The sequence below is a fragment of the Eschrichtius robustus genome, chromosome 13 (genome assembly GCF_028021215.1).
Source record: "Eschrichtius robustus isolate mEscRob2 chromosome 13, mEscRob2.pri, whole genome shotgun sequence".
Lineage (NCBI taxonomy): Eukaryota > Metazoa > Chordata > Mammalia > Artiodactyla > Eschrichtiidae > Eschrichtius > Eschrichtius robustus.
Window position 1 is genome coordinate 33,933,064 of NC_090836.1, and position 27,898 is coordinate 33,960,961.

A 27,898-nucleotide genomic window follows, 5' to 3' on the forward strand; every position below is an offset into this window, starting at 1 on the left:
AACTTTTTGGGCCCTAGTTTCCTCACTTGTAAAGCTGAGAGTAATCAATGCCTCATATCCTGTTGTGTGGAATAAATGAAATAACCTGTGTTTAACGCTTTTCCCTGTTTTATATCATTGGACATTTGAAGACAATGATGACGATGATGACGATGACAATGATGATAATGTTAATAATGATAAGAATGATAATATTTGTTGAGCCCTATGATGTTAACACTTAATTAAGCTCATCGTATTGAATCCACACAATCCCAGGGGATAAACACTATTATTTTCTCCATTTTAAAGATGAAGAACTTGAAGTTAAAAACATTTATCTGAGTAATAATTGGTATAAACTGACTTGAACCTAGGTCTTGCCTCTCCAGAGAATGGTTAATTAAAAATGTTGGAAATAAATCATAGAATTATTGTTTCCATTTATTCTTTCTTTAAAAAGCTTTTAAGTCTTTCACACAGAGCCTTGAATATCAAAGAGACAAGCATGAAAGCTTAAAAGAGAAAATCTGTAACATTTATTCTCCTGTAAGAAAATGCCCCTTTATGGGGGAAAATCTTGACTCACTATAATGCCGTTATTGTTACTATTTTTAAATATGAAGGAAGAAGCCGATGGTTTAACAAGATAGACGATCAAGAAAACTAATATCCTACTGCACTTCCCATGAAAATGTATTATGGGTCTAAGTTATAAAGAAACAGAGAAAAAAAGCAGGACATTAATAAAATAAGATAAATAAAAAGTTGGAAAAGCCCAAGTCCTGTGTGATTGACCCCATCTCAAGGTTAAATTCCTGACATTTCAAGTGAGAACTGCAGGCAACTGGGTTTAAAAAAATCCCTTGTGGTTTTAAAGTGTATCTTGTAGAAAGTTTAAGTTTTATTCTTTCCCCCCCACCCCGACCTAGTTAAAGAGCTCCCCACTTTTATTCTTAATTTCCTGCAGTGTAGGTGAACTAGAAGAATGCAAGAAGTATTTCTTATCAAAGGCTTATTAGAAATTTGGGCTCCTGCCCAGGAATCCACAAAAGACTTAGTTTACTCACCCAGCAGGTAAAGAATTCACTTAATGAAAACAAGCAAAGTATTCTATCAGGAATAATAAATACAAAACCTCTTAGCAGCTGAATTGGAGATTAATACAGATGATTGATTTCACAATTATCTTAAAAGATTAACCATCCTGAGTAGTTTACACAAATGTCTTTAAAAGTTAAATTATTATGGTGAGCATAAGTTCATATTTAGGAAGTGCTGTATTTTCTTATTTTGGAGAAGGCATCTATCTTCATCTGGATCTCCCCAAAGCAAAGTCTGACACACAGGTATAGAAAAAGTTAGTGTTTTTGTTGTTATTGTTGTTTGTTTGTTTTAAATATGATCCCAGGGAGCAGATATGAGGAAAAAGCAGAATGAACAGGAGAGGGTTAGAAAAATGCTTTATCTTGTTGGCAACCACTGTGGGCACTGGTACTCCATCCCTTGTGACCTTTAAGGAGCTTCATAAATGTGGTTGAGAATTACCCCACATAGAATGAAAGGGGAAGCGTTCATCCACTGCTATTCCCCATTGGTTAAGAGTGGCCCCAGGGGCATCACCTCCCCTCCCTGCATTGATCACAGGGCAAGGTTCACACTGCAGCATCAAGGATGACCCAAGACAGGGAGTGAGAAGTTAGCAGCAATAGCAGAGGAAAAATGCTAACTGGTAGTACTTATGGGAAGCTGGTTGAAGCCTACATAGAATTGTTTGGTTCTTGCACCAATGGCTAGAATAAAAAAGAACTTTGAATAGGTTCCAAAAAGTGTGAGAATACAGATTTTGAGTGATATATATTATCACTATTCCTAACCCATAGAATGTACTAATACTTGAATTAGTCTGGGATCTGGATAATATAAAGTTATTATATAATATCTTTTTAGATATTTTTTCACTTAAATAACCGTATTTAGATTTTTTTCCTAAAAACTGTATTAAATCCATAACAAAAGAATATTCAGCTGCCAGAAGATATTTTTTTCAGAAAATTCAGAAGTTGAAGAAGAAAGTTTGGAAATCTGATACGAAAGTTTACTGAAGTAGAAAATAATAAAATGGAGCAAGCCTAATTTTCAAAAGTACTAAGTATTTTTAAATACTTCCATAATTGTAACATCCAGGTTTTATTCTAAGCTTCTTTGGAGAAAATGAGATTAAAGAGCTGCTTTTCAGACAAATTTCTTAAATTTTCCTCGGAAGGGATATAACTATTATCTTTGTACAAAAGTGGTGTTATTGTAGTTCATAAATGTATGGAAATTATAATTATTCTTTGTTATATGAGTTAGCCCTTTTTCTGAGGCTTTTCTTTTCAGCTTCCCAATACTGCTATAAAGAGTAAATTTTCTTGGGACAAAATTATACACTTAGATCATTCCATCAAATATATTAGTAATTTTATGTGAACTTAAACATTTTGATTTCTTACTTTATTTATAAGATCTATGGAGGAAAAAACATGTTTGCTTGGTTCACTACTACATTCCTAGCATCTAGCACATAGCTGGTACAAAGTAGATACCCAGTAAATATTTTTTCAATGAATGAATGAGTGCCATACATCAAATGCAGTCCTATGTACACAGCATTCGAAATAATGAATACCTGTCCTCAAGGAGTTTATAACCTAACAATAGTGGAGACCAGTAATGAGGTAATTCCATAATTGTTTAATAAGCACTAAGATAAGTTAACACTAGACATGGGGTGTTGTGGAGATTTTAGGAACATGTAAATAGAGTTAAATTTATATAATGTCACAGCGTTAAATAGAAATAAATACACTATATGTTGCTCTAGCATGTGAAAATGAATTTATGGTCTACTGTCCATAAAGCAGGACCTGCTTCATTTATTTATTTTTTTCCACAAGTTCATCCAGCCTGCCTTTTGGTCTCCCTAGTGATTAATCAAAAGGAGTGCATTTGTTCTACTCCATGACTACAGGTTCAACCCTTCACTCCAAACAATTTTCTCACAGATTAATATTGGTTCTTCACCACAATGGGCAACTCACTGAAGGGATCAAACACAGTGGTCCAAATTATCTATTTGGAAATTATTTCTAAGTGCATGGCCAGTGCCTAGTTCAGATGAAAAATAAATAAATAAATAATGCTACATTTCACATATATCCACTATTTATTTTAGAATTCTTTGAAAGTATTGCAAGTTAAATCTAAATGTATGCTTTAAATTAAGGAGAGACAGATTATTCAACCAAAATAATTTTTTATCAGATGCTTTCATTAGTAGAGGTTTAAAATACTGTAAAAGTGTCTGTAAAAAATCTCATATTCTAAAATAAGAAAGTCAGAGATTATTTGATACACTCAATAACTCTCTCTGTTCCCTAGTTACCAGGGCGTAACTAAGGCACTGCTTTAATTTATTGTGAATTTCGATGGAGACTGTGTAATATAGATCCCTGCCAAAATCAGATGAATAAAATAATTGGCCATTTAAGATATAGGTGCAAAGTGTAAATTAAAGAAAATTTTGTTCTTCCCTTTTGTATCACCAAAATGCCTCATGGAATTTTGGGTAAGATGTCAAAAAATTTTGTCACTTTAAAAGTCCTCATTTTAACACTTACTGTCTTAGAAATGGTCTAATTAAAAATCTTCTCCTCTTTAAAGGGATAGAAAAGTTGTTATAATGAATGAAGATTTTAAAATGTGCTCTCAGTCAACAAGCATCCACATAAAAATGTCTGAACCTCGAGGACGTCAGTTTTGATTCCTATAAAACAGGCTAAATACTACCATTATTGGTTTGTTGAGAAAATAATACACGTGGATGATCCTACTTTAGTACCTGGCATTTCACTAGAATATAAATGTTCATTTTATTTCCCTTCAGTCAAGCAGTGGAAGAGGCCTTACATGTCACACAGTTCAAATTTCCACTAAAATATAGGCCGTCTTCCTCCTTCTCAGATGAATGTAGACACTGCCTGGATGTTTCCAGCACCAGGAGACTCATGCCTTCACAAGGAGGGTCCCCATCCTCATAAAGTCTTTTCTCTGCCAACTGAGATCTGCCTTTGGAGCCACTTGTAATATTCCACTTCCTTGGTTCTGAAGCCATCCTTCTGGTCAGAGGACAGAAAAGTCAAAGAGATTCCATCAAAACTATTAGGAAATATATTATTGGCATCAGAAAAAATGAGCCCTAGTAAACAAAATAAAAATATTGCAAAGGAAACCAATAAGCAATTAGTAACTAGCCTTTGTTCTGAAATGTGCTCATTCTTCATATAAACCTCACTTTATTACTAAGGGAATTTGAGCCATCCAGTTCCATTTTATAATGTTTTTTATGTGTTTACGTAAATAAAAATTTCAGGATTATATAAATATTAGATATTATCTTCTAGTATGTTGGTTAATTGTGAAATTAAAATACCATTGTTTTATAGACAGGGCATCTAAAATATAAAATTACAGTATACTTATAAGCAATCCTCTCCTTTTTATTTATAACTGAGATGTAATTATAGATTTTTAACCAATAAAACAGCCTTATTGGAAGAATGAATATTATAATTCATAGCTTTTACTTAAACTTTAAGAGACAAGGAAGGCTGTCATTGATATGCTGGTTGGTAAAAGTAATCATTTCTAATCACAACATGAATGAAATTTTTTAAAACTTATTTTAAAGATAATTTCTACAACTAATCAAGTTATTAGGTATAATATTTCTTTGATATCTGGCTTCTATATAAGTTCAAAGGAAATAATTTTATATACATACTTCTGAAATAAGCTGGCAGAAAGTAATTAAGCTAGCATGTTTTAGGCCACAGGACTATTTTTATCAATGGCCCTTAACAGATTTGCAATCATGTAAACAGAAATAAAGCTGGAAATAAATGATATAAATTATTGTGGCAAATACTTCCAAACAGAAACCAGTTTTATAGTTTGAGAGCAAATCTTATGCACATTTTTTTGGCTTTTTCTCTTTTTTCGTCTGTGTGTGACTATTTCAGGCAATGAGGTGAGCCTTTAATTTGCTTTTGACACTTCTAATCAGATCTGCATTGTGTGCCTTGCCATTTTCTAAGACTGATAGAAATGTAAGTAACATTAAGTAACATTTGAGAATATGATGCTCAGCCAACATCAAGTGTCAGAACAACTTGAAGAGAATTATTTGCAACTGAACTGTCTGAATCATGAAAAAATATTACTCAACTTGTATGTTTGCAGATTCGGTACTGGGCTGTCCATGATAAAGAAGCAGCTGCACACAGAGTGCAAGTCACTAGCCAAGAATACTCTGCCAGGCTGGAGAACCTTCTGCCTGACACCCAGTACTTTATGGAAGTCAGGGCCTGCAATAGCGCAGGGTGTGGACCTCCCAGTGATATGATTGAGACCTTCACCAAGAAAGCACGTGAGTCTCAATATTTGCATTTTATACTTGTCAAAAACTCCCAATTGATTCAGTGATGATGCAGATATATTTGAGAGAAAATGACTACCTAGCAGTCTGAGCACTTTTGGTTTTCAATTTTAACCTTTAAAATCACACAAGATTTAAAAAAACAAAAACAAAAACAAACAAAAACATTGATAGTTATTGTAGATGATGAAAAAATGTGGAGAATACCTTCACACATTTAATGTTCCATTACAGAACCTCCCTTTGTAAAGACTGCCCACAAAATGTTGTATCATTAGACAATTAATTTGTTATTGTTTTAAACTTGGTTTTATAGGAATGCATCAACAACATGAGAAAATGAAAATTCTATAATTTTTCTATGCTTTGATTTATAAACCTTCGTCACTGCACAATGCAAATGCAAGTTAAATGTTGTAGCATTATGTTCACTCTCTTAGTACTGTATGTTCTCATTGTTAATATAACAAGACCACCTGCCCTGCTCACATTTTTTGGTCATACCCATCTCCCTGGCTTCACTATGATAGCTCTTTTTTGAACCCAAGTTGAACAGATGGAAGAGGAGAACTTATATTCAGAATTTAGGGAAACTTCACAAGAATTTGAAGACATGATTACCATTAGAGTATGAAAATTTATGAAATTCACTTGGGGAAAAAGAAAGTTCTAATGAAATAATAGAACATGGTGGTAAGATACAGGCTTTGGTATCAGACAGGGGTTTCAAATCTGTCTCTATCACTTACTCAATGTGTGACAGTAGACATATTACATCAAATCTTTAAACCTCAGCTTTCTAATTTGTAAAAAGAGCATTCATTCCTTTGTTCTTTTTTCAATTTATTCATTCATCAAAAATATGCTATGTGCCCAGAACAGGTCTAGGTGTTGGCAATACAGAAATGATGAAGCAAGACCCAGATCCTCTTCTCACAGGGTTTAACAAACTAATGGAAAGAGAGGAAGAGAGAGAGAGGGAGAGAAATATGACAAATAAATAAGTATAACATCAGATGACGGAGCAATAAAGTGAATAAACAGATAATATGGGAGGAGGAGACCAAGATGGCAGAGTAGAGCACCTGAGCTCACCTCCCCACCATGAACACATTAAAAATACATCTAGACATGGAGCAATTCTCACTGAAAACAAACTGGAGATTGGCAGAAATACTCTTCTACAACCAAGGCTGTAAAGTAAGATCCACATGGAGTCAAATAGGAAGGGAGAAGAAGTAATCAGGTTGGGACTCATGCCCCTAGTACGGGACATAAAAGAGGAGGGGGATATCACAGACTCAGAGATCTCCTGGGGGGTGAGGGGTTTGAGCCACATATCAGACACCCCAACCCTGGGGTCCAACGCCAGGAAGATGAGTCCCCATAGCAGATTAAACCACCAGTGGGACTTACAAGAGAGCTGTAGAAAACAAGACTCCACTCATGAAGAGTGTGCACACACAGTTGCTTACTCCTGGGAACAAGATAGAGGAATCAGATTGAAAATCCTCTGATGGCTTTCCTTGGACTTTCCCAGCATGTGTCCCAACCTGCACGAGTTGCCTTATTCAGAAAAGTTCCCAGATAGGACAAAGGCTACATTGCCAAGGAGAGTGTGCAGCTGTGGGGGAAAGAACTGGAAAAGAACCAGCACTGCATCTGAATGGGGCAAGGGCAGCCATTACTTGTGCTCACAGAGGCTCCAAATTGGGAGCTGTGTCAAGCTCTGACTGGCTTGCCAGGACTGTCTTATCACATGCTCTGGCCTGCACTGGGCCCCACTCTGGCCCCCTTGCTCTAGCACTGCTCCCCTCTGAGGCAATGATTCTGTTGCTGTGGGGAGGGAGAGGACACATTTAGAGGGAATGGAACCAGCTTAGACCTGACCCTCAGGGCTTCTGCTCCAGCACCTTGGGACTCAAAACTGCCCCCAGTAGGGTGGTGATGGCCACTGAGCATAGGAGAAGCTTCAATACACACCTGGCTCTGGAACTAGTCCTTCTGTCTCCAGCCCCACATTCCAGCAGAGTGATAGTTACCAGCACACCATAAGAGATGTGACCCATGCTCACTTCAGATCCTGCTCTCCCACCAAAGCCGCTGGACACACAGAGATTGATAGGGGCACTACAACACAAGAACAACCCTTCAAGAACTGAATAGTTAAATGTTTCACCTAATTTCAAAGAGACTGAGAAAGTTAAATATGAAGACAGAGAAATTAGTTTCAAACAAAAGAAAAAGAAAAGAACCTCCATAAAAAACAACTAATGAAGCAGAGATAAAGAGTTTAAAGCATTAGTAATAAGAATGCTAACTGAACTTGGGAAAAGAATAGATGAAGACAGTGAAAATCTTAACTAGGAATTAGAAAATATAAAAAAGAACAAGTCACAACTGAAGAATGCAATAACTGAAATGAAAAACACTAGATGGAATTAGCAGCTGACTACATGATACAGAAGAACAAATAAGCAATCTGGAAGATAGAATAATGGAAGTAATCCAATCAGAACAGCAAAAGAAAAACAGATTAAAAAAATTTGAGAACAGTTTAAGTGACCTCTGTGACAATATCAAGCATACTAACATTTTTTTTTAAATCTATTTATTTATTTTTGGCTGTGTTGGGTCTTCGTTTCTGTGTGAGGGCTTTCTCTAGTTGCGGCAAGCGGGGGCCACTCTTCATCGCGGTGCATGAGCCTCTCACTGTCGCAGCCTCTCTTGTTGTGGAGCACAAGCTCCAGATGCACAGGCTCAGTAGTTGTGGCTCACGGGCCTAGTTGCTCCATGGCATGTGGGATCTTCCCAGACCAGGGCTCGAACCTGTGTCCCCTGCATTGGCAGGCAGATTCTCAACCACTGCACCACCAGGGAAGCCCCCATACTAACATTTTTATTATGGGGGTCCCAGAAGAAGAAAAGAGAAGGGGGTCAAAAGTGTATTTGATGAAATTATGGCTGAAAACTTCCCAAACCTGAAGAAGGAAACAGATATCCAGATACAGGAAGCACAGAGGATCCCAACCAAGATGAACCCAAAGAGACCCAAGTCATATCATAAAGAAATGTCAAAAGTTAAAGATAAGGAAAGAATTCTAAACGCAGCAAGAGAAAAACAAAGAATCACTTACAAGGGAACCCCCATAAGGCTATTAGCTGATATTTCTACAGAAGCTTTGCAGGCCAGAAGGGAGTGGCATAATATATTTAAAGTGCTGAAAGGGAAAAACCTACAAACTAGGATACTCTACTCAGCAAGGTTATCATTCAGAATTGAAGGAGAGATAGGAGAAGCAAAAACTAAAAGAGTTTATCAGTACAAAGCCAACCTTACAAAAAATTTTAGAGAGTCTTCTCTAAATGGAAAAGAAAAGGATACAACAAGTAGTAAGAGTTGATATGAAAGCAAAAACCCTACTAGTAAGAGCAAATATATAGTAAAGGCTGTGGATCACCACTTAAATAAGCAACTATGAAGATTAAAAAACGAAAATTGTAAAATCAACTATAACCACAATAGACTGTTAAAGGATAAATATGAAGAAGCAAAATATGACATCAAAACAGAAAATGTGTGGAAGGGAGTTTAAAAAGTAGATCTTTTAGTATGTGTTTGAATTTAAATGATTATCAGTTTAAAACAAGTAGTTATAGTTGTAGGTCAACATATATGGACTCCATGGTAACTACAAGTCAAAACCCACAATTATAGATACAGAAAAACTAGAGAGAAAGGAACACGAGCACACCAGTAAAGAAAATCATCAAACCACAAGGGAAGATACTAAAAAACAACTACAAAGCGACCAGAAAACAAGTAACAGAATGGCAATAAGTACATATCTGTCAATAATCACTTCAGATGTCAATACACTAAATGCTCCAATTAAAAGACATAGAGTGGTTGATTAAATAGGGAAAAAGTCCCATCTATCTGTTACTTACAAGAGACTCGCTTCAGAGCTAAAGACACACAGAGACTGAAAGTGAGGAGATGGAAAGAGATTCATGCAAATGGAAACCAAAAGAATGCTGAGGTAGCAATACTCATAACAGATACAGTCTATAACAAAAGATAGAGAAGTGCATAATATAATAAAATGGTAAAGGAAGTGATACAAGAAGAGGGTATAACATCTGTTATCATGTATGCACCTAAACATATAAATCAAATATTAACAGACAAAAAGGGAGAAATTGACACTAATACAATAACAGTAGGGAACTTTAACATCCCACTTACATCAATGGGTAGATTATCCAGACAGATTATCAATAAAGAAACAGTGGCCTTCATCATCAAAAAATCTACAAACAATAAATGCTTGAGAGGGTGTGGAGAAAAGGGAACCTTCTTGCACTGTTGGTGGGAATGTAAATTGATACAGCCACTATGGAGAACAGTATGGAGGTTCCTTAAAAAACTAAAAATAGAACTACCATATGACCCAGAAATCCCACTACTGGGCATATACCCTGAGAAAACCATAATTCAAAAAAACACATGCACCCCAATGTTCATTGCAGCACTATTTACAATAGCCAGAACATGGAAGCAACCTAAGTGTCCATCGACAGATGAATGGATAAAGAAGATGTGGTACATATATACAATGGAATATTACTCAGCCATAAAAAGACATGGAATTGAGTTATTTGTAGTGAGGTGGATGGACCTAGAGTCTGTCATACAGAGTGAAGTAAGTCAGAAAGAGAAAAACAAATACCGTATGCTAACACATATATATGGAATCTAAAAAAAAAAAAAAAAGATTCTGAAGAACCTAGGGGCAGGACAGGAATAAAGACGCAGACATAGAGAATGGACTTGAGGACACAGGGAGGGGCAAGGGTAAGCTGGGACAAAGTGTGAGAGTGGCACTGACATATATACACTACCAAATATAAAATAGATAGCTAATGGGAAGCAGCTGCATAGCACAGGGAGATCAGCTCTGTGCTTTGTGACCACCTAGAGGGGCGGAGTAGGGATGGTGGGAGGGAGATGCAAGAAGGAGGGGCTATGGGGATATATGTGTATATATATAGCTAATTCACTTTGTTATACAGCAGAAACTAATACAACATTGTAAAGCAATTATACTCCATTAACGATGTTAAAAAAAAAATTAAAAAAAAAAAGAAACAGTGGCCTTGAATGACACATTAGACCAGTTGGACTTAATAGATATCTATAGAACATTCCATCCAAAAACAACAGAGTACACATTTCTGTCAAGTTCAAATGGCATGCTTCCCAGGATAGATCACATGCTAGGCCACAAAACAAATCTCAAAAAACTTAAGAGGATAAAAATTATATCAATCATCTTTTATAGTGAAAATGGTATGAAACTAGAAATCAATTACAGGAAGAAAAATGGGAAAAACATAAACCTAGGGAAACTAAAACACATACTACTAAAAAACCAATGGGTCAATGAAGGAAATCAAAGAGAAAATCAGAAAATACCTAGAGACAAATGAAAATAAAAACACAGCTTTCCAAAATCTATGGGACACAGCAAAAGTAGTTCTAAGAGGGAAGTTTATAGCCATACAGGCCTACCTGAAGAAAGAAGAAATATCTGAATAAACAACCTAAACTACCATCTAAAGGAATTAGAAAAAGAAGAGGAAACAGAGCCTAAAATCAACAGAAAGAAGGAAATAATAAAGATAAGAGAGGAAATAAATAAAATTCAGAACAAAACAAATCAATAGAGAAGATTTAATGCAATTCGTGTCAAAATATCCATGATACTTTCACACAACTAGGAGAAATAATTCTAAAATTTTATGGAACCACAAATACCCTGAATGGCCAAAATAATTTTGAGAATGAAGAACCAGAGCTGGAGGTATCATGCTTGCTGACTTCAGACTATACTACAAAGCTACAGTAATCAAAACAGTATGGTAGTGGCACAATACAGACACATAGGTCAATAGAACAGAATAGAGAGCCCAGAAATAAACTCATGTTCTTATAGTCAATTAATATATGATAAAGGAAACAAGAGTATACAAAGGAGAAAAGACAGTCTCTTCAATAAGTGGTACTGGGAAAACTGGATAGATACATGCAAAAGAATGAAATTAGAAGATTTTCTTAACACCATATGCAAAAATAAGCTCAAAATGGATTAAAGAGCTAAATGTAAGACCAGAAACCATAAAATTCCTGTAAGAAAAGATAGGCTGAACACTATTTGACATTTTTTTTGAGTCTGTTTCCTCAGGCAAAGGAAACAAAAGCAAAAATAAACTAATGGAACCAAATTAAACCTAAAAGCTTTTGCACAGCAAAGAAAATCATTGAAAAAATGAAAAGGTAACCTACTGAGTGGGAGAAAATATGTGCAAATTATATGACAGATAAGCAATTAATATCAAAAATATGTAAACAGTTCATTCAACTCAATATCAAAAAAAACAAACAACCCAGTAAAAAAATGGGCAGAAGATCTGAATAGCCATTTTTCCAAAAAGACATACAGATGGCCAATAGGCACATGAAAAGATGCTCAACATCACTAATCACTGACAAAGTCAAATCAAAACCACAATGAGATATCACCTCACAGTTGTCAGAATGGCTGTCATCAAAAATACTGCAAATATCAAATGTTGGCAAGGATGTGAAGAAAAGGGAACCCTAGTATATCATTGGTTGGAATGTAAATTGATGCAGCCACTATGGTAAGCAATATGAAGGCCCTCAAAAAACTTAAATCCAGCAATTCCACTCCTATATATATATCTGAAGAAAATAAAAACACTAATTTGAAAAGATGCATGCACTCTAGCATTCATAGCATTATTTATAACAGCCAAGATATGGAAGCAACCTAAATGTCCATCAATAGATGAAGGGACAAAGTAGTTGTGGTATATATATATACAATGGAGTATTACTCAGCCATTAAAGAAGGAATGAAATTTTGCCATTTGCAACAATGTGGATGGACCTGGAGGGTATTGTGCTTAGTGAAGTAAGTCAAAGAAAGTCAAATACTTAATGTTACCATTTATATATGGAATAAAATATAAAACAGATGAATGAACATAACAATATAGAAGCAGACTCACAGATATAGAGAACAAACCAGTGGTTGCCAGTGCAGAGAGGGAAAGGGGGTGGAGTAAAATAGGGGTAGGATTAAGAGGTACAGACTGCTATATATAAAATAAATAAACTACAAGGCTATATTGTACAGCATAGGGAATATAGCCAATATTTTATAACTTCTAAAGTGGTAGAATCAATAAAAATATTGAATCACTGTTGTACACCTGAAACTAATATAATATAGTAAATCAACTACACTTCAATTAGAATTAAGTAATAATTAAAATACAATAAATAAACAGATAATACAATTTAAAACTGCCTGGGTGGGAGCCAAATTCCAATCTGATGGTTGGGAATATCCTCTTAGAGAAGATGCCATTTGACCTAGGATATGAGTAATAAGAAGGAGGTCTTTGCAGAGGAGATTCTATCAGGCAGATAAAATAAGTAGCACAAAGCCTTTATATGAAAAGAGTGTGTTATGTTTTACTTGTAGAAAGGCCAATAGTTCCAGAGCATAGGCTCTGAGTTGAGGAGGAAGAAGTGTGCTGGAGTCATAATAAGAAGGGTCTTATAGATCATAGTAAGGAGTTAAAATTCTTTCTAAGTGTGATAAGAAATCATTGGAAGATAGTAAGGCAGAGAGTGATATCTAATTTATGTTTTTTTTAATTGTTCTGGGTAGACAATGGAATAAAAGTGAAAGCAGAATAGCAAATTAGGAGACCTTTTTTAGTATTTGAGGCAGAATAGCAGATTAGGAGACCTTTTCTAGTACTTGAGGAAGAAACGTTGGTGGCCAACACTAGGTGATAATGGAGATAGAAAGAAGTGGAAAATTTTCTGCAGGCAGAGTTAACAATTTGCAGCTAATTTGGATGTTGGCAATAAATAGAATGGAAGACTGAATCGATTTTGGCTTGAGAAATTGGGGGTTTGGTTGTACCATTTAGTAAATATGGGAAAGTTTCAAAGAAAGGCAGATTTGGGGGTACATAGTAAATGTTCTGTCTTGATTATATTGCATTTGAGAAACCTTTCAGACATTTAGGAGGAGATAGGAAGTTGCACATATATGTCTAGAGGTTGAGAGAGAGATGAGCTTGAGATAAAATTGTGTGTACTTAAAACCATGGGCCCAGGTGTAAGGTTTAGGGAAGATTCATATATAGAGGAGAGAAGCGTGCTCAGGATCAAGTCCTAAGTCATTCCACCATTTGGAAACTGGGCAGAGGACATGGAGCTAGCAAAGGATGATTAATGAGAAGGAACAACCTGAGAGATAGGAGGAAAGATTATAAGAGATTATGAAATTTAAGAAAAGATATTCAAGAAAGAATTGGAAGGTCAACTCTGTGAAATACTGCAAAGATGTTAAGTTTTAAAAGAGTAAAAAAGTGACATTAGATTTGGCCAAGTGGAGATGATTGATGACCTTGAAAACAGAAGTTTCAAAAGACTGGTGGAGAGAGACATCCAAATGAAGGTTGATGAGAAGAGAATAAAAGATCATTTTATTACCTACCTCCCAGGGTCACAGAGTGCATTAAATGAACCCATGGATGTAAAGTGCATACCATAGTGCCAGGCATACAGTACAAACATCAGAATTAGCCATTGTTGTTGTCACATCATTATCAGTATTATAATTCCCAACGTGATACAGCTTGCAGAATTAAAATTGGATATGGTGACTATCAGTTGCATGTTATTACTTTCACAGCTCCAAGCCAGCCTCCAAGGATCATCAGTTCCATAAGGTCTGGTTCACGCTACATAATCACCTGGGATCATGTGGTTGCACTATCAAATGAATCCACAGTGACAGGATATAAGGTATATAAAAGATTACTAGATTATTTCCCATACAAGCTTCATTCTTACAAAGAGCGACTGATGTTTGGTTTTTTGTTTTGCCAAACCCCTTCCAGCTCTCTCTTAATCTAGCTGTTTAGCAGAATCAGATGACATGATAAATTTTGAAATGAGAAACGATCTTCAGTGAAGTCTAGAAAAATGCTACGTCAAATGAACAAGATAGATAGAATAACTGCTTTAAAGAATAGAGTTGTTAGAATAATTAGTGTTTAAAAAAGAGAGAAAGAAAGAATCCATTTTTGTTTGACAATGATTAAGATAGTGTCACCAAGCACACAGTGAATTCTTTGATGTATGAGGTACCCTCTGTAAATGAACAAAAATGGAAAAAAGGTTATTTCTATATATTCTCTATATCACACTATCACAGTTTTCAGTCAACACTAACTTTTAGAAACAGTGTGAAAAAATTTTAATTGCTAGGCAATTTTTAGACTAATTTAATATATTGAAAGAGCCCTCATTTTTTATCTTTTTCATAAAAGACATTCTTTATCTCTATTTTGGTAATTTCAAAAAATAAAGTTAAGATGCTTAAGATGCATCCTCTTGGATCACCCTAAAAATAGATGAAATCAATTCTGTGAATTAAAAATAACATGAATTTTCCAGCTAGTATTACACACAGCTCCCTAAGATTTCTTTTTTTTAATTAATAAAAGTATATCATTTTTATTTTATTTAATGTTAGGGCATTGGCTCCTTATTGCCAATTTATTAAATATACATATTTTGAAACTTTTAAAGGTACTCTATAGACCTGATGGCCAGCATGATGGCAAGCTGTATTCAACTCATAAACACTCCATAGAAGTCCCAATCCCCAGGGATGGAGAATATGTTGTAGAGGTTCGTGCACACAGTGATGGAGGAGATGGAGTGGTGTCTCAAGTCAAAATTTCAGGTAAGCCAATCATTTAAGGCACGTTTTAATTAAGTACTCGTAAGTTCTAGGCCCATATGGCTTCTCAAGGGTAAATGTGGGACTGATATTCACACTAATATCAGTATCACTTGTAAGTAGATTTGAAATGGTAAGGATGCCCTGAAACTTGAAACTTCTCCCTTTATAAGTCACAAAAGTACATTTGCAACATATCAGATACCTATTGGTTATTATCTGGACAGCAAAGCACAATTAAAATACCATAATGCATTAAAATGGTACATAATACTAGATCATTAGATAATAATATCCAAACTTCTCTTATATCAAAAGGAAATTCACTGGACAACTATCAGGATTCTTCTCACCCCCTTTTCTTTATCTTACACATATTAATATAATAAGATAGAAAGACAGTAGATGATAGTTCCTTCCTTTACCAGTATGTCTATTTGTCTCAGTATAGCTATTCCTTTTCTGCAGACTCTAATTACTTCTCACAGCATTGGTTAATTTGAAATAAATATTTAAGGCAGTTATTTCTTCCTGTAAAACTCTACTAATTTTAACAATTTTGATATTTTCTCTCACCCTGTATGCATGGTATAGTTTAATTATATTGAATTAAAATTGAGGTCATTTTGAGAATTTTATGAGACTATGAAGTGCTAGAAGATGCTAAAACAAAGATGGTAATAATTGATGTAGAAGAAAATTTGGTGATTTATAGCTAAATAGATGAATATGTTACATATGAACCTAAAATAAAAATCCTTTAAAACAATTGCAGTGTTTTTTGTCCAATCATGGTTATCTAAAGAAACTGTTGAATTAACATTAGGAAATGTCAGATGTTAGGTGAATAGTACCATTCTAGACTTTTTAAAATATGTTTGGATTTATTTGCAAATTATTTAAATTATTTGTAGTGAGAAAGCATGTAAATACAAATGGAAATTTTAGGTTTTCTTATAAATTCAAATTATTTACATTGAAAACACTTTTAGTTTAGACATTATTATGTCTTTTTAGAAAATTGCTAAAATATGAAAGGAAAAGAAAATAGTCATATTCCAAATACTCTAACTGCTTAACTAATGTTCAGTGGAATTTACTTTTAGTTACCCTATATACATATATAATTTCATGTGTTGGCTTCTATTGAATATATCGTGTCATATCCAAATTTTATCAATTATGTTTTATGAACATCCCCCATGTCATTGAAAACTTTATGTATTTTATTTAAAATTATACATGATATTCTCTCAAACAAATGTACAAAAGTTATCTACCCATTTCAGTTTTTCCTATCATAAATAACACTATTTTGAGTGCATTTTTATAAATGTTTCTGCAGGTTAAATTTAAATAATCTTTCTGCAGGTTAAATTTAAACAATAAGTTAAAGAGTTTTACTTCTATATTTCAAAATTTATTTTAAAATATTTATCAACTTATATTCCTATTATCATTGTGTATGAGTACTAATGTTGCACCACTCCAACATTAGTCTCTTTCTTTTAAGTCATCACTATTTTAATAGAAGAAAATGGCATCTTTTTATTTTTGAAACTTTTTCTAAATTTTGAACCTTGATAACACACAGCTTCAATAGTTTCACACTTAGCAGGGCTGTTTCACAAAAGGAAATGAGAGGCAAATGTGGATAATATTTTGAGGGTGGTAAAATACAAACGAACTAAATAAAGTACTTTTGAACACTGACCTTCCCTGTCTAAAAGCCAACTGTGGCACACTGTTGCTCTCTTCATTTTTACCCTTGATTCATTCCTAATGCAAAGCAGAACATAGTTTTTGGAATTTAGACTATAGAAGTTCGTAGCAGGGTCAGATGCTGTAGCAGTGACAGTAGCATTAGTACAGTTATAACTAGTGGTGTGCTGGTAAATGTTAAACAATTGACTGTCCTGGGTAGGAGGAAGCCCTAGTTTATAGTGTTTGCCAATTTTTGTGATGTAAATATTTCATCATGTCCGATTTCAAGCTTCCCACATGATGTCACTAAATGTGGAGTTGGAAAGAGGTGGTTAGGAGCACACTGTGATAGGATTGTCACCATACAGACGCAATAGGCATAACCTCAAGAGCACTGATGATAATTAAAATGTAGTAAATAATTAGGAAGTGAAGAGACTGAATACTTACTACCTTTGTCTTAAACTTTTTCATTTAACTAATAAGTTTACATAATTTCAATTTTAATAACAGTGTTTTCAACAACTCACTCATAAACTTCCTTAAAATGTAATGGTTGTCTTTTGGAAGGTAGTATGGACCAGCTGCAGCACACCAAGTTTATAGTCTGATTGCCCAGTGTAAATAGCCCATGTGCAGAAGACACAGAGTATGATTTTTTAGAAACCTCAAACATAGTTTCCTCTTTTTTTGCTAAGTAATGGAAAATATTCTTATTAATGCAGAATTTCTATTATTTATCTCAATCTGACCATAACTGTACTAAAAAAAAAAAAAAAAAAAAAAACTGTAGAATTAACATTAGGAAATGTCAGATGTTTGATGAATAGCACCATTCTAGAATTGTCTCATTTAAGTTTGGATTTATTTTCAAATTGTTTAAATTATTTGTAGTGAGAAAAGCATTTAAATACAAATGAAAATTTTAGGCTTTCTCATAAGTTTAAAAGACTCCCAGTACTTTCCTTTGTTTCAGTTTTCATGCCTAAAATATGTAGCCATGAATATAATACACTGCTACATTTTCATATTTATATGCATTATGCTGTCATTCATTCATTCAACAAATATACATTAAATGCCTAAAATATGTGAGGCATAGTTTACATACTTAAAATGTGCTACCGTTTGTATATTTCCAGATGCCTTCGAGTCCACATCACAATCATTCCTCGCTGGCTCTATTACAATTCTAAAAATTTTTTAGGCTTCCAGTTTTGACTTCCTATAGTCCATTCCCTATGCAGCAGCCAGACTGATCCTTTCAAACATGTCAAATCATATAACTCTCCTCTTAGAAAGATATCCTATAAAATGAATTCTAAATTCCTCACCACCTACCTTTATAATCTGGCCCTGCCAAACTCTCTCCCCTCAGTTAATTGATTTCACCCTTGGTCCATTGACCTCTTTTTGCTTCTTGAACATACCAACATTATTCATATTACCTTTAACCACCTGTACTTTTTCTTGCTGCTGCCTGGGATTCTCTGGCTCTTGGCACAGCAGATCATTCTTGTCATTTTTGTTTCTGCTCAGATGTCACCTTCTCAATGAAGATTATTATACAGCCATCAATGTAAGATAACCCTCTACTCCAATGTTTTGTCATATTGTGTCACTTTTTAAATTTATTCATAATATTTATAGCTATTTAGAATTATCTTATTAGTTTATACTGTTTATTATCTATCTTTATCTTTACTTGAATGTAAGCTCTGAGGGAGCAAATTCTTGCCTGCCTTGTTCAACCCTTGAATCCCCAGCACTCAGAGTACATATCTGGCACATAATGGTTTTAACAAATAATTCTTGAATGAATTCATGATTTCTGTATAGAGTAAGAATAATTTGGCAAATTAAACTATAATTTAGATGTCTAGAATGTTGATATGCTTTCCCATTGGGTACATGATTTACATTATGACATACTCACCCACAATTTGATTCTTACAAAGATTAAGACAGTATTAGAGATATTCTAGAAAACTTATTAGACATGGTAATCTGTAACTCCACTTATCTCTGACCTGAACACTGTCATCTGCTGTCTTAATAAATTGTTCCCTATCAGACGTTTATAGTTCACAGTGAGGCAAACATAATACTGTAAATGTTTCGTCACAAACATACTATGTCTAATACATTCTATATTGTCTTTTAAGAATCTTTTGTTTTTATAGATCATTGTGAGTTAAATTAAGAATCTGGTGAAATAGCTACAATATTTTAAATATAAATTTTAATAAATTAATTTAGCTTATGACATATTCACTTACAAATGTTAGAATATAGATTAACAAGGATCTTTGGTCATACATAAATGTCCACAGAGAAGCGTGTATTTCATTACTAATGTGTGAATGTGCATATTTTGAGCTTTTATTTTTCTTTTAGTTTTAAACACACTATAGCTATCTTAGTCAAATGAAGACTTTCAAGGACATTTTAGAGTCTGGACTTCTTCCTGAGGGCAAAAAGTAGTCATTTGACATCTTTAAGGTGGGAGTAATATGATCAGATATTTGCACTTGAAAAATCACTTTTGTGATTATGGAAAATATATATAGTAGGGGAGTAGATATAAGGAGATGAATTACAAGGTTATTGTCATAGAAGGATTAAGATGATGATGGTCTGGACTGGAAAGTGGGTAGTGGTAAAGTCTAGGGTAGGTTCTAAAAGAACAAGGCATCTTTTCCACTTGATTTAAAGGTACTATATATTTATTTTGTTGACTTCATGTCTTCGAATAAATCTGTAATTTATCCTGATGTCACCATAGATGATGTAATCTAAACATTTAACCTACTATTTTTGGTAACTCCAAACTATTAAATTAAACTATATATATATAACCAAAGCCACTGACTTCAACACTGATGAAAAACACATTTTTTTTCACTTTGTCCTTTCTTCCCAGTAGCAGAAGACAAAGGGCTAGGAAACCAGTCTTTAGGTGGAATCTTTAGATGTTTGATTCCATTACTCACATGCTCCCTTCTCCATTACCCGTGTAAGTAGTGTGGTATAAAAGGAACAAGAGGATAGTCGGAATGTTTAGATTTAATTCATGCTTTATGAAATTAAAATTCATAAAGAATTAATGTCAGCAATTTTGCAAATATATCCTTGGTAAGCATTTTCAAAAACCAAAAATAGTTTGAGCATCTAATTTTGTACAATAACCTGTATATAGAAGGAGAGGGTAATATGCATGGTGGTCTTAGGTTTACTTTATCCTGCCTTCTTTAATGACAGGATGCTATATAATTAAGTGATCCCCAAATCTGTAACTTTGTAAATGTCCTGTATCATTTGGAAAAATAGATTTCCATAAATAAATTAACTACTAACCTAAAATTTTGGAATGGTATATTATATGACAATAATGTTACAGTTGCATGCCATTCTTATAGGTCCACCGTCATAACTTTAAAGTCTTGTATTTGTGATTATGACACAATCAGATACTATCATTCAGGAAATGCTATCACCATAACTATTTTGAAATTATCAAATATTTTGTTTTACTTTGCTACATGTTGTGTGAGATTCAAGAGTTTAAGAGGGTGAATTCAACCTCTGTATTTCTAGGCTGATAAGTAGCTTACATTCAAAATTACCTCTAAAATATAAATTCCTTTTATTACCATTCAGTCCTGACTACACACTTGAAACCTTTCCAACTGTAAAGCAGTACTTGGCATTCCTCGTTTTACAAAAAGCATGAAAAAGGATGATAAGTTATCTGAACAAACTAATATTTTTTCACATTTCTAAATTTGACTTAGGACAGTGACTCACTGCCTTGATTTTTGTTAATGTAGCTCTATAAATGACTCAGGGTTATTTCAGCAGTTGATGGACAGGGCTAGGAACTCCCAGCAAAGGGAGTTCTCAGAGGTTTACTTACTCTTCAGAAGCTTTGAGCAGTAGTTCTGGAAGCGGATTTTGCCACTTTGTCAGGCCATGGATGGCATCTCTGTGTCTAAATTAACTCGGGTTCTCCTGAATCTTCCCCAATGTTTTTTTTAGCTACTAGTAAATTCACACAACAGTCCCAACATAATTTGTTCATTTACTTAGATTCAGACATAATTTGATAGGAAAATTAATCAGGGGAATACATTATAAAAATAGAAGGGAAAATTAAAAATAATCCTCCAAGATTTACTTACTACCAAAATAATTTTGGTTTATAAAATTTGGTCTTAGTCTCTGAAGCTATACTTTAGTGTTACAATGTGCAAATACTTTTTTCCTCTGATAAATAAACCTTACTCTTAAAATATTCCATACTTGTATAATACTTTTGCTCTCCAGGAAATTGATTCATTCAATAAACATCTACTGAACACCTACAATATGTCAGGCATTCTGCTAGGTTACTGGTTACAATAATTGGCAAGCCCTTCTGAAGCTTACATGCAGCAACATGGATAGACCTAGAAATTATCATATAAGTGAACTAAGTCAGACAGAGAAAGACAAGTATCATATGATATCACTTATATGTGGAATCTAAAATATGATACAAATGAACTTACTTACAAAACAGAAAAAGACTCACAGACATAGAGAACAAACTTATGGTTACCAAAGGGGAAAGGGGGTGAGGGAGGGATAAACTAGGAGTTTGGGATTAACAGATACACAGTACTCTATATAAAATAGATAAACAACAAGTAACTACTGTATAGCACAGGGAACTATATTCAGTCTCTTGTAATAAACTATAATGGAAAAAAATATAAAACTATATATATATAAAACTGAATGACCTTGCCATACACCAGCAGCTAACACAACATTGTAAATCAATTTAAAAAAATAAGAAAACTAGTAGATATCTGGAAAATAAAGAACTAACACCAAATAATAAAGTTTATTTGTATTTAGCTTTATTAAGGATTATAAGGAAAATATAAGTGGCTAATATAGAGAATAAAAGAGGTAAAACTGATTTAAATGAGATGATCAGTTCAAGCATCCCTTAAGTAGGAAATGTTTGGGCTGAAGCCTAAAGAAAAGGAACTAGCCAGACCACTCAAGTGGGGCTAAGAGTCCCAGGTACAGGGAAGGAGCCTGACATGTTCAAGGAGACCAGTGTGACCATTACATAGAGATGTGGGATGAGTTGGAGAGATGAGAGGGGCAAAGCCATGAACGGCCTTGATTCCATCTCAGACTCATCTCATACCCTTCTCCTCTCATTTTAACTCTCTACCTCATCCCATCCTTAAAGGCTTTTGTCAGAAATTTGTACCTTATTCTATGTTCAATGGGAAAACATTGAGGAGCCTTTAGGAGATGAGTGATGCAATCTGATTTAAGATCATTTTTGCTATAGTGCAGAAAATAAATTGGAGTGGAACAAAAGGGGAATTGGTGGGGCTGGTGAGAAAAGAGAAAGTCTGAAACCCAATCAGCACAAGCAGATTCTTCTTCAGAAAGAATCGATATATAGGATAGTTTAGTTTTTTCTTGCTCTGCAAAGCAAAGCAAATTACAAGATCTTTTTGAGGATAAATGACTAAAGAAGACATTATATACTATTCAGAGGGTAAAAATGTACATTTTAGAATGTTTCTTGTAAGAATTTTCAGGTGGAATATAAAAGTTAGAGATAAAAATATTATAAAAGTATTCATAGGCTTGCTGGAGGAAAATGCCTAGACCATCTTGTGCAACTCCTTCCCAAGGGCTGGAATTCTCTGCAGGACATTGATGACTTATGCTCTCTCAACATCAGCTTAAACACTGTTGGTGATAAGGAGGGAATTCACCCATTTTACAAGCAGCCCTTAGACTATCAATAGCTTTAATCAACAGATTACAGATCTCTGATCAATTCTATAATGATTGAACTAGTTTCCAATAAAATCAGGATCAACACACATATACTATAAAATTCTTTCCTCTCTCTCTTCTGTCAGTGAAAGATGGTGCAGCTTTCAGGAAAAATGAAACCTCTCTGGATAATTTAATCAAGTATTAGAGTCTTAAAAAAGAAAACCTTTTATAAGAACTGTGAGAATGAATGTCTGCTGGCTTTAAGAAAAGCAAAATAGTTGAAAGGAACCCCCACTGATGTGCCATCTGCTTGCGGTCCCAAAGTAGGGGATCCACAGATGAGTCCCAAAGGCAGTGGCACCACCTTCCTTTGATATCAGCTGAGACCCACAGTCCTGCCCACCACAGCCAGAGCAGCAGTGGCTTCTGCTTTTCTATGACCTTCCAGTTCACCCCCCTAGTGCCTCTCAGTGGCAAGAGAATCTAGGAAATATTGTTTTCACATTTTTACCCCAGAGATAGTCAGGAGATCATAGGGAGCAAGAAGAATGGTGCTGAAATTTCAAGAAAAATACGTCCTTCTCCAAAAATAAGTAGGTTTACATCAAAACTAACAAGAAGAACCAACCTAAATATGGATTTTTAGGGAAAGTTAAATTAAATAAAAGAGAGAAAATAAATATGTTTTAACTTCTAAACTGACTTCATGATATAGAAATTCATATTATTAGAAGCACCATTAAAATTATAGGATAAGAGAAGCTTCAGATATTAAAGCTATATCATGAAAATATCTAAAAGGGAGATTTTCCCAAGATATGGAAAATAATTATTAATATCACCTGATCACTAGGACTCACAGATAACAACGTGGCTACTATATTTAGTCACTCCCCATATTTCCTTTCTCAGTATTATGATAACATCATAATGGATATTATTGTATACAGACCTTTTTTCTGAATTTCCAAGTTTTTCTTAGAAAAGATTCCTAGAAGTGGAAATACAGGATTAAAGGGCAGGACCTTTCAAAGACTTGGCAAACACTTGACAATTGCCAAATTGCTATCCAAATAGCGATGCCCACATTTTATCATTAAACAAGCCTTTTTTTTTACTAGCATCTTGCTATTCAAAAATTTTTCATTAATTAAAGATATTATCTCATAATTTTTATTATTTAATTACTATTGAGATGAATATATTAACGTTTAATAGCAATTTAGTTTCAGTTCTATGAAGTTCTGTTTATATTCTTTTTTGCTTGCTATTAATAACTTTCTTTAAATTTTTATGACCAATTTATACAGCAAGATTTTTAACATTTTCATGCCATATTTGTAGCAAATATTTTTCAAACTTGTATTTAATGCTATTGACACTAGATTGATATGTTTTATTTTTAAGCAAAATAATGAATAGTTATAAAAATTCTCAAATACTTAATGTACATAAACAAGAAGTAATAGAATAATAGATACAATGTAAGTTTATTTATATGAAGTTCAAAAAGAATATAATAAAGCAACCTTTAAAGAGGTACATATATGACCTGTAAAACTTCCCCCAAAAGAGAATGATGAACACAAAATTCAGCACAGTGTTGTGAGGGGTAATCAGGAAGAGGTTTATAGGATGGTAACAATGTTATCAATATTTGTTTGCCTGCTGATAAGTATACAGGTGTTTTCTGTTGTTTTTAAATAGTATTTTTAAAAATACTAATTTACATAATTTATTTCAAAGTTGTAAGACTAAAAAGGGGTTTGACGAAATTGAAGAGTGGAGAAAGACTATTGAATTTGGTATTTTATAGGTCTGTATTGGTTGGCTAGGCCTGCCATAACAAAGTATCACAGACTGGTTTAAACAACAGAAATGTATTTTCTTTCAATTCTGAAGACTATAAGTCTGAGATGAAGGTGTTGGCAGGTTTGGCTTCTTTGGAGGCCTCTCTTTTTGGCTTGTAGATGGCCATTTTCTCCCTCTGTCCTCACATGGTCTTCCCTCTGTGTAGGTCTGTGTCCTAATTTCCCCTTCTTATAAGAACACCAATCATATTGGACTAGAGCCCACCCCAATAACCTATTTTAACTTAATTACCTCTTTAAAGACTCTGTCTCCCAATACAGTCACATTATGAGGTACTAAGTATTAGGGCTTCAACATATGAATTTTCAGTGGTAAAATTCAGCCCATAATAAAATCATTGGTAATTTCAAGAGAAAAACTTCCATAAAATAGTGTGGGTGAAAGTCTTATTTCTCTAAGCAAACCACACAGAACTTACATACTATAGGGAGGAGGTAAAATCAAGCTATTGATATATAACATTTTGTCAGATAGAGATAATGTATGAAGAAAATAAAGCAGAGGCAGGTGGGTAAGGAGGGATGGAAGAGGGCTAGAGCCTATGTTTTCTTTTTCTTTTTTTTCCCATGGAAAGGCATTTTATTTTAAACATAGCAGTGTGTACATGTCAATCCCAAACTCCCAGTCTATCCCTCCCCTCCACCCTTCCCGCCTGGTAATCATAAATTCATTCTCTAAGTTTGTGAGTTTGTTCCTGTTTTGTAAATAAGCTCATTTGTATCATATTTTTTTTAAGATTCTGCATATAAGTGATATCATATGATATTTGTCTTTCTCTGTCTGACTTACTTCATCTAGTATGATAATCTCCAGGTCCATCCAGGTTGCTGCAAATGGCATTATTTCATTCTTTTTAATGGTTGAGTAATATTCCATGGTATATATGTACCACATCTTCTTTACCCATTCATCTGTTGATGGACATTTAGGTTGCTTCCATGTCTTGGCTATTGTAAACAGTGCTGCAATGGACATTAGGGTACATGTATCCTTTCAAAACATGTTTTTCAGTAAGAGTAGCAGGAAAAGCCTGCTCTGATGGGGTAACAGTGGAAAAGAAAATCAAATGAAGTGAGGAAATTGTCCATGCAGTAATCTGGAAAGAAAAGTATTTCTACAAGAACATTAAAAAGCCCCAAGCAAGGAGTAGGTTTGAATGTTCAATGTTCCAGCAAGGAGACCAGTGTGACTGGGGCCGAGCAAGCCGTGGGGAGAGTGAGCACAACGAGTCTGGAGAGGTAGATAGGACCTGAATCATAACAAGGTTAAGGACTTTGGAATTTACTCTAAATGTGACAAGAAACTATTGAAGTATTTTAAAATGTGGACTGATATGATCAGATTTATATTATACAAGTTGTATGTTTGCTATTCTTTGGAAGGAAGCAGAAATCCTGTGAATTGTGGGGAAAATCTCTGTAAATATCAGAAAATAAGGAGGGCAGGAAATAGCAGCCAAAAGGTGATAGTCCAAGTAAGAGATGAAGTCAGCTCTGACTAGTGTGGTCACCGTAGAAGTGAGAAATAGTTATAGTCAGGATTTATTTGGAAGAAGACCTAACAATATTTTCTGATGATAAGGGGTGTGAAAAAGGAATTGGCATAACTCTTAGGAATTTAGATTAACCAATGGAATCATCTACTTAAATGGCCAACAGAATATCCACTTAACAGAATCATCTACTGAAAATAGATAACTGGAGAAAATAATTAGGAGTTCAAATTTTGACATGCTAGCTCATGCTACATCTATTAGACATCCAGGTGTATATAGATTAAAAAAAAAATTGTCTAGCAAAACTGAGAATCCAGCTGAGATCAGATAATAAATTTGTCAGAGAACCACTTGGCATAATTGTATAAGTATCTACAACCCATACCAGCCTGATACAGAAATAGAGATAGCAGATTGTTGTTGGTGTTGCCCAAAGTTATTGTTAATATAACAGGAGATCAAGGGAAAAAAGGATTCATTACTTCTAGTTTAAGAAAAATTTAAATAGCTGGACAGAAAATTTGTATCTATTAGAATATTTTCAGCTGTCAGTAACAAACTCTCAACTCAGAATTGCTTGAGAGATAGGTAGGCCTTATGTCTTTCGTGAAATCAGTGTCTCAAACATATAATCAAGGACCAGTTTCCCCCTCCCCCCACCCCCTCCCCAGCTTTCTCTACTTGGGAGGTCTCAGAATCAGGTTCATTCTAAGGCTCATCTAAGGCTCTCTGTGGTATCAAGATGGCTGCCGCAGTGCTAGGAATTATTACAGAGAGGCCTGATGATGTCCAAGAAAGAAGGGGTCTCTCTCTTTTGAAACTCTATTCTTAAAATGAAGGACCTTTCCCAGAAGGTCCTCAGAAAATATTTCCCATATTGTCTAGAATTGAGTCACAAGTCTACCCTTAAATAAATAATATGGCATTTCCATGATTGCTCAATGTGATAAAATTTACCACAAATCTGAGGACGGAAAAATCTTCCTTGAGGAATGAACATCTGAACAAAAAATGGAGACTGTATTCACAAGGAAGCAAAGAGAAAAATATTTCTGCTTAATATTAAAAGTTAAATAGCAAGGTAAATAAATGTGGATATAGGAAAAGGAAGAAGAAGAAACTAGGTCAAAGAGCAACTTCATAAAAATGCAGAAGAGAGGGGAAAGTTATAGGAAGGATAGAAAGTTAGCTTCAAAAGCAGAAAATTTAGGCAGGGTTATTTTTTATTTAGGTAATAAGCGGTGATCACCAACATGGATCCTGACACTAAAACAAAGATTTATGATGTCAAATCTAAAACAAAGACTTACGATGTCAAACAAGTAACCAAAGAGTATGTCAATAAACTAAGTCGAGAGAACTCTAATCCAAAGTCAGTAAACACAAGTTTATCCTTAAAATTATATATTTGTCACTACCACAGTTAAAGAACATATAAATAGGTAAATAGGCATAGGAACAGTTTAAGTTATTACTGTCACAGGAGAATTCTACATGTCTTTGCTTTGTTTTGCATTTTAGATTATATACTCCACAATACTTAAATCTGTGAGACAATCACTTCCCCTCAAGAGCTGCATTTGGTGGTATTTTCTACATTTAGGAAATTATACTAGGAGGATGGAATCTGGAAAGAATACTGTTGATGTAACTAAAATTGGAACCTAGCTTGAGAAGGGATTTCCATATGTAATAAGCGCTTTCCAAAGCAGA

General features: G+C 34.3%; 1 protein-coding gene across 1 annotated transcript in view; it reads left to right on the forward strand.

Moving 5' to 3' along the window:
* CNTN1 (contactin 1) overlaps nt 1-27,898 on the forward strand; it is a 358,577-nt gene that overhangs the window by 308,187 nt on the left and 22,492 nt on the right. Inside the window, exons 23-25 of the mRNA XM_068560378.1 lie at nt 5,263-5,449; nt 14,263-14,375; nt 15,165-15,321. Coding sequence (XP_068416479.1) covers nt 5,263-5,449; nt 14,263-14,375; nt 15,165-15,321 — 457 coding nt within the window. The remainder of the gene's footprint in view (nt 1-5,262; nt 5,450-14,262; nt 14,376-15,164; nt 15,322-27,898) is intronic.